At 43.8% G+C, this 13,124-nt stretch overlaps 1 protein-coding gene across 1 annotated transcript in view; it reads right to left on the bottom strand.

Moving 5' to 3' along the window:
* LOC136857747 (procathepsin L) overlaps positions 1–13,124 on the bottom strand; it is a 60,397-nt gene that overhangs the window by 9,172 nt on the left and 38,101 nt on the right. The window contains exons 5-6 of the mRNA XM_067136642.2: positions 11,798–11,983; positions 10,092–10,257 (exon numbers count right to left, since the gene is read on the bottom strand). Of these exons, the coding sequence (XP_066992743.2) occupies positions 10,092–10,257; positions 11,798–11,983 (352 nt within the window). The remainder of the gene's footprint in view (positions 1–10,091; positions 10,258–11,797; positions 11,984–13,124) is intronic.

The following is a 13,124-nucleotide window of genomic DNA, read 5'->3' as shown; positions in this document are numbered from 1 at the left end:
GTCGAATTACGTCTGTATTAGTTACGGATCGAACAAGACAATATGTCCCAACTGCATTTTTGCACTGATTTTGGGACATTTGAGCTGCGTACCTGCCCTTTAAAATCACATTTGCCTTCCCACTTAATGAGACTTAGGACTGTCCACCAAGTATAGTAGCCCTGAAACTTAGTAGGTATGTGTGACATAGTTGATCATTTACAGCAAAGAACAAAATAATAAAAAATGCGTGAAACAGCTTTGATATACTGTGATATATTTCCGAAGAACGGCCGTAGCCGTGTTGAAACACCGGATCCCGTGAGATCTGCGAAGTTAAGCGACATTGGGCGTGGTCAAGATTTGGATGGGTTACCACGCGCTGTTGGTGGGGTATAAGGGAATGAAGGAGCGGAAAGGAACTGGCCACTCTACCGCACGTAAACTCCGGCTCAGGCACACCTCTACGGAGGTTCGGACCTGCCTTCAGGCAGAATACACCCTCACCTTACCTCTTGCTTCACTTGATGTTTCTTACGTTCGTACCATTCATTTTTACGTAATGCAAGGTTTGTACCGCACTGGTGGCTTCTTATGTTAGGATGTGAACGACAGAACATTACATTCAGTAAGGAATGGAAACTTTCGCAAGCATTCGTCGTGGTATCAAAAAGCAGGAGAATGATGTTCATAGTGACGGTGAAAATTTACAATCAGGCTCGTAGAACTGAGTCGCTCATACGGTTGAGGCGTTGGCCTTCTGACCCTAAATTGGCGGGTTCGATTCTGGCTCAGTCTGGTGGTGTTTGAAGGTGCTCAAATACGGCAGCCTCGTGGTGGCACATAAAAGAACTCCTGCGGGACAAAATTTCGGCATTTCGATGTCTCTTAAAACCGTCGAAGGTAGTTAGTGGGACGTAAAAACAATAACATTAATTAACACATAACCTGACCATTTTTCCTGCAGCTTCGTCGTCTGGTTGAATGGCCTTTCGGTCGTGTTCGTCAGGGCATTCCAACTTAGTATTTCAGGGCTAGGAAGCCCTGACGATGCCCTCCCCCATTACTCTTTGTCGCTGCAGCTGTGGTGATTATATGTACTTCTTAAAACGATAGTCACCACCACCACCACCAGTGGTGATTGTAAAACCGTAAGCGCTGGGTTACTGACCCTGCATTTTCCGTTGACATTACATACCATTCGAGTGATTAAAATATTTCTCTTCAAAGCAAAATTGCGTTTACTGGAGCTACGTTGTACAGAATTCGTGCTTTTAGGATGAAATTTCATTGTTCGAAAAACAGTTTTCTTTCTTTCTGGATCCGTTTATCCTCCAGGGTTGGTTTTCCCTCGGACTTATCCAGGAATCCCACCTCCACCACCTCAAGGATAGTTTTCTAGACCGTGAGACTTTGGGTCGGGGATAAAACTGGAAAAGGACAGTTTTCTAGAGCGTGAGATTTAGGGTCGGGGATAAAACTGGGAAGGAGGACCAGTACCTCACCCAGGTGGCCTCACGTGCTATGCTGAACAGGGGCCTTGTGGGGGAGACAGGAAGATTGGAAGGCATAGAGATGTCTTAGTGTATGTCCTATTAATTTTGTCCTTCTAGCATTTATCCTCCTCCAAATAGCATCAATTCCCCCTGCCTTCTTATACACTTCATTTGTTACCCTATCTTTCGAACTGATCTTTAACATTCTTCTGTAGCACCTCTGTTCGAATGCGGTTAATCTCTTCTTATTTTCCTATTGTTCACGTTTCACACCCATATAGGGCAATACTTCACATATGCTTTTGACATTCCTTTGCTTGTAACTTAACTGATGATATTTGTGGTAAGGAGGCTTTCCTTTTTACAAAATTCAGCTTTTCCTTGGCTGTTCCTACTGCTTATCTTATTATTGTCCGACTCCTTGGCTAAATGGTTAGAGTGCTGGTCTTTGGTCACAGGGGTCCCGGGTTCGATTCCCGGCAGGCTCGGGAATTTTAACCATAATTTGTTAATTTCGCTGGCACGGAGGCTGGGTGTATGTGCTGTCATCATCATCATTTCATCCTCATCACGACACGTAAGTCGCCTACGGGTGTCAAATCATCGGATACTCCCGGCACTAAAAGCCATACGCCATTTCATTTCATCTCCTTATTACTTCTACCACTACCGAGCGAATTGGCCGTGCGTTTAGAGGCGTGCAGCTGTTATTTACATTCGGGGAATAGTGGGTTCGAACCCCATAGTTCCCCATTTTCATACCACGGCCGCTTCATTCCTACTCCTAGCCCTTTCCTGTCCCATCATCGCCATAAGACCTATTTGTAACTGTGCGACGTATAGCCAATTGTAAAAAGGAAAAAAACTTCTGCCTTTCTTGTAACTTGCTTCCAATCAACTAACGTTTCCCCTTTCATTATGATTTTTACTTTGGGTCTAGTCTTCTTCTCTGTCATAGATTATCACTTTACTTTTCTGTCTGTTGATCATATTATATTCGTCTTCCTTGATTTCTTTCATATTTTCTAGAATACACTTAAGATCTTTATGACCCTCTGTGACTGTTACAATGTCATCAACATATAAAATCATATCTATTACTCCTCTATTTACCATTACTCCCTAACTGGCTTCTTCCCTTACCCTGTTCAGTGAATCTTGAATGCAAGTATTAAAAGTTTTGGGAGACAAAGCACATCCCTGTCTCACCGCATTTTCCTTACTGCCGTTTCCTCTTACCGATTTCAGATTTTAATTACTGCGATTCCGATTTATGTATGCTGTCGACCATGGGGTTCGAACCCACCATCTTCCGAATGAAAACTGACGGGTGTGGGACTGCTTAATTTAACCGATTGTGAATATTAAACAAGTAATCAAGATTTCTGGGCTGTTTCAATCGGGAAATGACCGGCATTTGGTCCCAGTGGTGCAGCGAGCTCATCATTTGGATTGGCACACTTGCCTAACAGATACAGTTCTCCCCTAGTGCACTGTCGCTGCATCTGCTTCAAAGGAGGCATGACATGAAAAGAATGCTTGAATAAAATGAATGACATTTGCTTGATACTTATTGGTCATAACAGAGATAACTCTCAATTGAATTATATAACGTATTCCAATGTTTCTGAGAATTACAAATATTTCCACCTATTCCACCCATCGAGGAGCAGCAGAGCTAAACAGTGAGCTCGCAGTTTCGATCAATAGTATTTTTTTAAGGAAGAAGTCAGCTCCCGGACGAAAGAATATTTGCACTGATCTGTTTTGAGATCAACTTTGCTGTGAAGGCTGGGTGAACTCAAGATGACTTATAAACTATACTGCTAATAATAAGAGTTGGTGTCTGACATTTCTTAGAGGGAGGTCCGTTTACTGCCTGCCGAGGCGGGATAAAGGGAGTGGCTGTGTGGTTGCCATGGAAACGAGGGTAGGGCGACTGCGGTTGCCATGGGGATAAAACTTCTGGGAGGCTCGTCTTGCTGGGAGTTGCCAAACCTGTCACTGTTACCGATAACAACCTGATTGTTTGTATAAGAGTGATCGCAAATGGGACGACACCGCCTGGCCAGGTAGTCCACAACAGATCACAGCGGTCAGAATGAAGGAGGGAACAAGTGAGCCGGAAGCGAAGGGTAAGAGCATGTAGAAAGGAATGCTGGAATGTGGCAACATCGTGAAATGGCACGTGCAGTGCTCCTCCCTCCAACTTTAGTTAAGTCTAGTATAGTGGACCCGCGCTGCTCCACAGCATTTCCTATAAATAGGTCAGATAACTCGTCGATATGCCTGTCGTAGTCATATTGTTTTGCCTGATATTTTCAATTTTCATCATCATCATCACAATCTGTTTACCCTCCAGGTTCGGCTTTTTCCCTCGGACTCAGCGGGGGATCCCACCTCTACCGCCTCAAGGGCAGTGTCCTGGAGCTTCAGACTCTTGGTCGGGGATACAACTGGGGAGAATGACCAGTACCTCGCCCAGGCGGCCTCACCTGCTATGGTGAACAGGGGCCTAGTAGGGGGATGGGAAGATTGGAAGGAATAGGCAAGGAAGAGGGAAGGAAGCGGCCGTGGCCTTAAGTTAGGTACCATCCCGGCATTCGCCTGGAGGAGAAGTGGGAAACCACGGAAAACCACTTCCAGGATGGCTAAGGTGGGAATCGAACCCACCTCTACTCAGTTGACCTCCCGAGGCTGAGTGGACCCCGTTCCAGCCCTCGTACCACTTTTCAAATTTCGTGGCAGAGCCGGGAATCGAACCCGGACCTCCGGGGGTGGCAGCTAATTACACTAACCACTACACCACAGAGGCGGACATTTTCAATTTTACGAACATTTAATAAGAAACGCGTTATGGTATGCTGCATTTCGTAGTCAGAATTCATCCATTCCGACGTCATCATGCCGTCTATTTGGTAAAAAATCTATCCATATATTCGCTCTTCTTTATCCTGCAGCTCTTGTCGTATGGTATTTCTAATCGAAGTTCTTCTATATAGAAAGGTTGTCTTGTGAAATCATAGGTTAGGAGCGTTTTTGACCAGGCACGGAAATCATTTGATGGGTGTTCCCAGCTAATGTCTAAGTCGCATGTCATGATGAGATCTGTACCTATACTATTTTCTCTCAGTAGCATGTCAATTATTAGGAACGCTCTGTCATTTGATGAATGCACACTCATGTTCAAAAAAACCAGAACACCTTGAAAGACTAGAGATAGTAAGTTCATATCGACAGAACATGTGCATTACTATGTTCTGAACCATGAACCGTGTCGGCCCTCAGGTTCAAGGTCCACATCGATATCTCAGCGCACCACCACGACTGGTAGAATGTGCCTGCGGCTCTCGTTGTCGCTATAAACCGAAGGTAATGGATCAGTGTGACTTGAGCAGACGTGCAGGATGCCTCGCAGACATACCGGTATGCGAGAACCGTACCGTCAAATGAGTGTGTTTGAAAGAGGGCGCATTGTTCGCATGAGAGGACGTGATGCATTCATTCGGGAAATTGCTGCTCGTGTTGGACGAAATGTGTCGGCAGTGCAACGGGTGTGTACATAATGGTTCACAGAAGGCCGTAGAATACGACGAGATTGATCCGGTCGCACCACCCAGACCAACGCCTACGAGAAGATCGATACCTCATTCGAATGGCATTGCAGGACAGATCTGCGTCCTCCTTGGCTCTGGCGCAACAATGGAACAGTGCAACACGTTGTACACTGTCAGGAGTGCCAGTCCGTCGCCGTTTATTACGGTGTGGGTTACAGCCGCGTCATCCACTTCTCCGCCTACATTTCATTAATGTGCATAAACATGCTGGACTGCAATGGTGTATGGAACGACGTCACTGGGGACAGGAATGGCGGCAGATAGTGTTTTTGGACGAATCCAGGTTCTGTTTATTTGAAAATGATGGCCGTATTTTGGTTCGCCGCAGACAGGGAGGAGAGGCATCATATTGACTGCATTCGCACAATACATACAGCGCCAACTCAAGGCCTTATGGTGTAGGGTGATATTGGGTACAGCCACAAATCACAGTTGGTGCGTGCCCAGGGCACTGTGACCAGTTTGACCCACTGAATGACATCCTGCGACCCGTAGCCATACCCTTTCTGCATGACACCCCAGACGCCATATTTCAGCAGGATAATGCGCGACCACATGTTGGTGCATGAACATGTGCTTTCTTGTTGTCACAGGATGTCAGACTGTTGTCCTGGTCTGCCCATCACCGGACGTTTCGCCAATCGAAAATGTGTGGGATATGGTGAAACGACGGGTGCGGCGCTGTAACCCAATGCCAACCACCAAAGATGAACTGTGGAACAAGGTGAATGCAGCATGGATGGCTAAACCCTAGAACGCCATTCGCACCTTATACGCGTCGATGCGATCACGTATGGCACAAGTTACCAGTGCCCATGGAGGACCCAGTGCCTTCTAGGCAACAGGACATATGCTGAACCTAGGTGACTGAAACGCTAATCGTTTCTGCAGAACATACTAATGAACATGTCCTGTGAATATGAACTATGTGTCGTCTTTCAGGGTATCCTGTTTTTTTATTAACATGAGTGTATTTGGAAGCTGGAAGACGTTAGAGAATCAAGGAGTACCTAGCAGGGAATCAGAGGGAGTGTATACTGTCTGGCTTGACGGTTAGTAATCAAACACGGCTGCATACAATGGCATTACTACGATTGAACATCTCATATATCAGAATATTAATGAAAATGTTAGTCGCTTAGCAACCTGGTAAGTACAGAATGTATTGCGGGTTAGGGTAATCCTTCGCCTGCAATTATTGGAGTGACCATTTAATGATTTGATTTTATGATTACTCGAAATTGGCTGACCTTAGAGATCTATCAATGTCTCATAAATCACCGGCAGGTAATTTCGGAGAGAATACAACAAAAATAAAGCAAATCGGTCCAGTAGAACGGACGGACGGATTTGCCAAAGCATTTTTAATAAACTCTTTTGATACACTGACTGACAGAGTAAATGCAACACCAAGAAGGAGTGGTCAGAACTTTATGCCAATTGCAGGGGAGACTGACGTCACTGAGGTATGCTCATGATGTGAAATGCGCCGCTGTGCTGCGCACGTAGCGAACGATAAATGGGACACGGCGTTGGCGAATGGCCCACTTCGTACCGTGATTTCTCAGCCGACAGTCATTGTAGAACGTGTTGTCGTGTGCCACAGGACACGTGTATAGCTATGAATGCCAGGCCGCCGTCAACGGAGGCATTTCCAGCAGACAGACGACTTTACGAGGGGTATGGTGATCGGGCTGAGAAGGGCAGGTTGGTCGCTTCGTCAAATCGCAACCGATACCCATAGGGATGTGTCCGCGGTGCAGCGCCTGTGGCGAAGATGGTTGGCGCAGGGACATGTGGCACGTGCGAGGGGTCCAGGCGCAGCCCGAGTGACGTCAGCACGCGAGGATCGGCGCATCCGCCGCCAAGCGGTGGCAGCCCCGCACGCCACGTCAACCGCCATTCTTCAGCATGTGCAAGACACCCTGGCTGTTCCAATATCGACCAGAACAATTTCCCGTCGATTGGTTGAAGGAGGCCTGCACTCCCGGCGGCCGCTCAGAAGACTACCATTGACTCCACAGCATAGACGTGCACGCCTGGCATGGTGCCGGGCTAGAGCGACTTGGATGAGGGAATGGCGGAACGTCGTGTTCTCCGATGAGTCACGCTTCTGTTCTGTCAGTGATAGTCACCGCAGACGAGTGTGGCGTCGGCGTGGAGAAAGGTCAAATCCGGCAGTAACTGTGGAGCGCCCTACCGCTAGACAACGCGGCATCATGGTTTGGGGCGCTATTGCGTATGATTCCACGTCACCTCTAGTGCGTATTCAAGGCACGTTAAGTGGCCACCGCTACGTGCAGCATGTGCTGCGGCCGGTGGCACTCCCGTACCTTCAGGGGCTGCCCAATGCTCTGTTTCAGCAGGATAATGCCCGCCCACACACTGCTCGCATCTCCCAACAGGCTCTACGAGGTGTACAGATGCTTCCGTGGCCAGCGTACTCTCCGGATCTCTCACCAATCGAACACGTGTGGGATCTCATTGGACGCCGTTTGCAAACTCTGCCCCAGCCTCGTACGGACGACCAACTGTGGCAAATGGTTGACAGAGAATGGAGAACCATCCCTCAGGGCACCATCCGCACTCTTATTGACTCTGTACCTCGACGTGTTTCTGCGTGCATCGCCGCTCGCGGTGGTCCTACATCCTACTGAGTCGATGCCGTGCGCATTGTGTAACCTGCATATCGGTTTGAAATAAACATCAATTATTCGTCCGTGCCGTCTCTGTTTTTTCCCCAACTTTCATCCCTTTCGAACCACTCCTTCTTGGTGTTGCATTTGCTCTGTCAGTCAGTGTATATAAGTAACAGATATGAAAGTAGTGAAAATGATCGCTAGTACAAACAGGTGAGAACAATGGAAGGAGTGTGCTCGTAATGAGGAGATAGATGCTGTTGGGAATGAACTCGATGGATGAAGCTGTACGTATAAATCAGCTTGGCGGCATGATCATGCGGTAAATGGAGAAGAACAGATTACATAGGAGAATAATGGACTCGGTCACGGAGGGTAAAAGAAGTAGAGGGAGCCCAAGACGTCTATGGTTTGATTCATCTTCTAATGATTTAAGGATAAGGGGAATCGAACTAAACGAAGCCACAGAGCTAGTTACAAACAGAAGATTGTGGAGGTGTTTATTCAATCCACATAGGCTTGCAGACTGAATACTGAAAGATTAATAGTCTAAATGTGCAAGGAGTGGGAAGGAAGCGGCCGTGACCTTAATTAAGGTACAACCTGCTGTGATCCTATCCGACCTCCCTTGGTCAACTCTTCTTCTTTTACGACCCCGACGGTATTAGGTACCGAGGCCTAAAGAGTCTTTCATCTTCACCCCCTTCCTTGCCCTTGTTTTTCCTCGGCCGATACCTTCATTTTTGAAGTGTCGGATCCCTTCCATTTTTTCTTTCTGATTAGTGTTATATTATTATTATTAGTGTTATATTATTATTATTAGTGTTATATAGTGGATGACAACCTAGTTATACTTCCTCATAAAACAATAATCACCACCACTACCAACCTGGTGTGGTAATAGGAATCTACGGTAAACAATCCTCAGGGTTGCCGACAGTGGGGTTCAAACCACCATTTTCTGAATACAAGCTCACGGGTGTGCGACCGCTTAATTTCATCGATTGTTATTATTAAATTATTCAACATCTGTAAGCTGTTTCAGTCGTGAAATTACCAGCACTTCGTCCCAGTGGTGCAGCGAGTTCATCATTTGGATTTGCACACGTGTCTAACAGGTACAGTTCTCCCCTAATGCACTGTCACTGCATATGCTTCAAAAGGGGCATGTCACGAGTAGAATGCTTGAATAAGGTGAATGACAGTTGCTTGATAATTATTGGTCATAACGGAGATAACTCTCAAATTATATAACGGGTAACGCACATCGTTTTTGGCCTTCGAAATTAAGAAAATAGGGCCTATAGTTATATTTGCAATCCACGAACATGGATGCCTTGAGAGGGGTGCAAGGGGATACACGTGCACCCCTCTGACGTTTGAGAGGGGAGGGTTGAAGTGGGGAAATTCGCGAAAGAAGCAGATTATCTGATGTATAATGTAATTTATTCAATAGAACATAAATTCACTGCTTGAATTAATACAGTATTAATGAATAAAAATGTTAGAACATAGTGTCCATTTTTATTCAACAGGACAAAATACGCCTGGAAACCGTCTGTTTGACACAATGAGCAAGTGTCTGACTACAGAGGTTGATTAGCCCCCGTTATAGATTTCCAAGTAGTGGCATATACTAAGGTAAATACAAAACCGTAAATATAACGATACGGTTATTGAAATTCATATTAAATATCTGTCCCTAATCTCAAAACCATATTTAATATTAAATTTAGAGAAATAGCCCTTGTTACTTCGTAAAGCCGTTATAGAGGCCCAATTCTCCTTCAGATTAACAAAAAAGGAAATAAGTAAATAAATAAATTAAATAAATAAATAAATAAATAAATAAATAAATAAATAAATAAATAAATAAATAAATAAATAAATAAATAAATAAATAAATAAATAAATAAATAAATAAATAATACAGAAATTGCTTGCAGTTAACTGAAATAAACATATCATATTTTTAAACAACAAAACACGCCATTCTGACTTGAAATTTTTAAAAATATCCCGCTTCCCAAACTCTCTTCTCCAACCAGACCACGCGGAACAGTAACCCTGTGCAGGTAAGTTTGACTGTGCCAATGCCTATGAAGTTCATGAATAAATCACGCATGTTTATTAATTTTTGTCTTAGAAAGTGGAGAATGCAGGTTATTTCATCCATAGGCCTTCCTCTCAACTGGCTAAGCAGTTAAACACTACCGTACTTACTGTATGTGATCATTAACGTCATATTTCAAAGGTCAATGGTCGAAAAACTAAAGGACTCCTTATGCGGTGAGAGGGAATATTAATTATCTCTTCCCAGAAAACATCGCTTGCCTTGTGAATGTAATAAACTAGCTTACCTTCCGAATAAAATGGCAAAGACGGCTGACTAGCGTCTATGAGCACTGATACAGGCCCAACAACGGCCAGAGCTTCCTTCAACTGTACTTCATTTGCTGTCTGGATGTTGACAAAGGTCTTGATTGTAGCGCCACGGTATTCAGCAGTATATCTGCAGGCCCTAAGCTGTAATTTTGAAACAGGTGGACATAACGTATTAACTGTGTTGTATGACAGTTCTGAGATCGATTAATAGCATTAATAACAGCAAACAACCACAGTACTTAATACATATTGATTATAGTAATAATAGTAATAATAAAACAATGCAAGACGTGATTGCGAGGGGGGGAGGGGAGGGGTCAGGCGAGAAGTGACAATACTGGTGGAGCGGAGACAACGTGGGCAGGTCAGTAAGGAGAAGGACAATAATACCGGCGAATTGTTGAGGCTCGCGCTAAGGAAGCTTTTAGAAGAAGCTGGAAGCTGATTAATAATGAAGAATGAACCCAGAAAGATCTGAAATTGGAAACTACGTCACTGAGCACACTGTATTTCCATCTCCATTACGCATATTGTTTAATAAACCTGATACATTCTCTTGTTTATCTACTGTGAGTTCTCGCTTATCTCTTTCCAGAAAAATTGGAAAAGCACAGAGTGTAAGTATGCTCCTCAATAATACTAAATTTCAAACCTTACATTAAGAGACTATTCTTGAAGATAATTTTTGTTGATGTAATGGAAGTCATTGTCAACTCTAGATTCAAGCAAATCTGTCCGAGCCTTTACAAACTACCAGTGGATTAAGGTAAGGTTTTTCATGTTGATGGCTGCTTTTTAATATAGCTTTGGAGAAAGTGGCCAGAGATGTGGGTAGTCAGATGAGGGGCACAATATATTATAAATATTTTCCACTGCTAGCATATGCATACGACATCGATATTATTCGAAGAAGATCACAGAAGGACATAAAGAAAGTATTCAGGACTAATAGTGAAGCTAGAGAAAACCAAATATGTGGTGGTTCAACATAACAGAAGCTGTAGTTAGCAGGTATCGAATTTTATCTACCTAGTCTCTCTGGTGAATGGACCAATGATTTGAAAGTGAAATTAAGTAGGTGTATTCAGAATGACAACGGGTGTTATTATGATCTGATGAAGTATTTCAGATCATAACTTCTTCACTGTTAAACTAACGTTCTACATAAAATATTAATAAAATCAGTTTTGATGTATTGATGCGATACACAGTATGATGGTCCAGACTTGGATTATTTGGATGAAAAATATTGAGAAACATCTATCGTCCCATTAAGGAGGGAGAAGAATGGAGAATAAGATATTTAACAAAAGAGCTCTGCCAACAGTACAGATCACCTGATATTTCGACATCAATTAAAATAAGTTGACTAAGATGGGCATGGATTGTACAGCGAACGAACGATGAGGGATTAATGAAGATAATTATGAAATAATCCTTGAAAAGAAGATGAGATGTGGAAGACTTAAACTCCAGTAGAAAGATAGAACCTTGGAGTGGAAGAGACTCAGAGTGAAGAAATGGTGGACTGTTACCAAGGATAGGGAAGCCTGGAGGAAAGTCCTGCAGGTAACCGAGGACCACACTGGAATGTAGAACTGCTGCTGCATATGATGATGATGATGATGATGATGATGATGATGATTCTTGAAAATAGATATAGATCTCTGATCACGCATACCCCTTGTTCATATGGGTAACTCTCCTCTGTGTCGATGCCATTGTTATACATCACGTAGTTGTAAGCAGTATCCGGCCAACCCTGAGCACAGTTGTTTGGTCCTCCAACGCAGTCAATGAGGTTCTGCTCACTGAGAGAGACAAGTTTCTTATTCTTGATGAAGTACTGACCTTCTATAGCTCCTGTCTATGAAAAAAAAAATGAATATCACAATTTCATCTACAGTATATCTGACGTTATGAAAAAAATTATACTCTCCTTCAAAAATTAGGCACAGAATATATTAATTGTCTTGGTAGGCATACGACATGAATGGAGGTAGGCCTAGATCATAAATTACCATTTCTGGAAGTGTTAATGATGGAAAACAAAACGAAGCAAAATAAAACAAAACAAAACTCGAGTCGAGCGCTGTTGTTTCGGCTCAGAGCACCCCGGGCTCGATTCTCGGATGGCCCGGGGATTTTAATGACGTCTGCTTAATTGCTCAAGCTAGAGGGCTGAGTGTTCGTTCTCAACTCGACTAGTGGTTCATGCAGCTGTTTGTAAATGTTTAGAGGCATGACTTTTTCGCATTCCTTTATGTTCGATTTCGCAAAAAGGAAACATTTTTCGCGTTATTTCGCGAAATAGGGGTGACCCCATCGATTTAATTTCGCTTTAATCCTTTCCTAAAGTCACTCATAGAAAGTTTAATTCGTGAGGTATGCGAATTTATTTGTGTGAAAAAATAGATAAATTGTCGTATCCCGGCCAACAGGTGAGACGCCGAGCGGTGAGTGGAATCACCTGATGGCTAACAACAGTACTAAAAACGAAAGGGATATAAGATGGTAATTTATAGGCGTTAGGTAAGTTGGTTGTTAAGAGTTGAAACTCATATGATTTCCTATATATGTGCGTATATTGACAGATGATGTACAAAGAATATACACGTACAATTGAAGTCGGTCACGTATTGTGACGTACTGGAACTAGCCTTCCTCAGAACGGCTACTCCAAGTAAATGCAAGTGGACTCTAAAGCATTAGAGTCCCACTGAAATGCTAAGCGATGTTAAAAACAGAGTATCGTGAAATCTCACAGAGATTCCTCAAGCTTTAAGTTGCCAACTACGATAAAACCCAGAAGAACTCGGGCTTAAGTCGAGAATCAAAGTATGAATGGTGAATACCAAGTGTTAGCACCACCGTTCAACCTGATCTACTAAGAAATATTCTAAGTAGCGAGACCGCTTGGAGAATTGATCGCAACTCTCTAACGTGAGCGGAAGGCAAGGCTCCCAAAGCGAAGACTAATGCAATAAGACGCTTGTTCCTTCAATTAC

The sequence above is a fragment of the Anabrus simplex genome, chromosome 1, assembly GCF_040414725.1.
Source record: "Anabrus simplex isolate iqAnaSimp1 chromosome 1, ASM4041472v1, whole genome shotgun sequence".
NCBI lineage: Eukaryota > Metazoa > Arthropoda > Insecta > Orthoptera > Tettigoniidae > Anabrus > Anabrus simplex.
The sequence above is the reverse complement of the archived record's forward strand: the minus strand, read 5'-3'. Positions and strand labels throughout refer to the sequence as shown.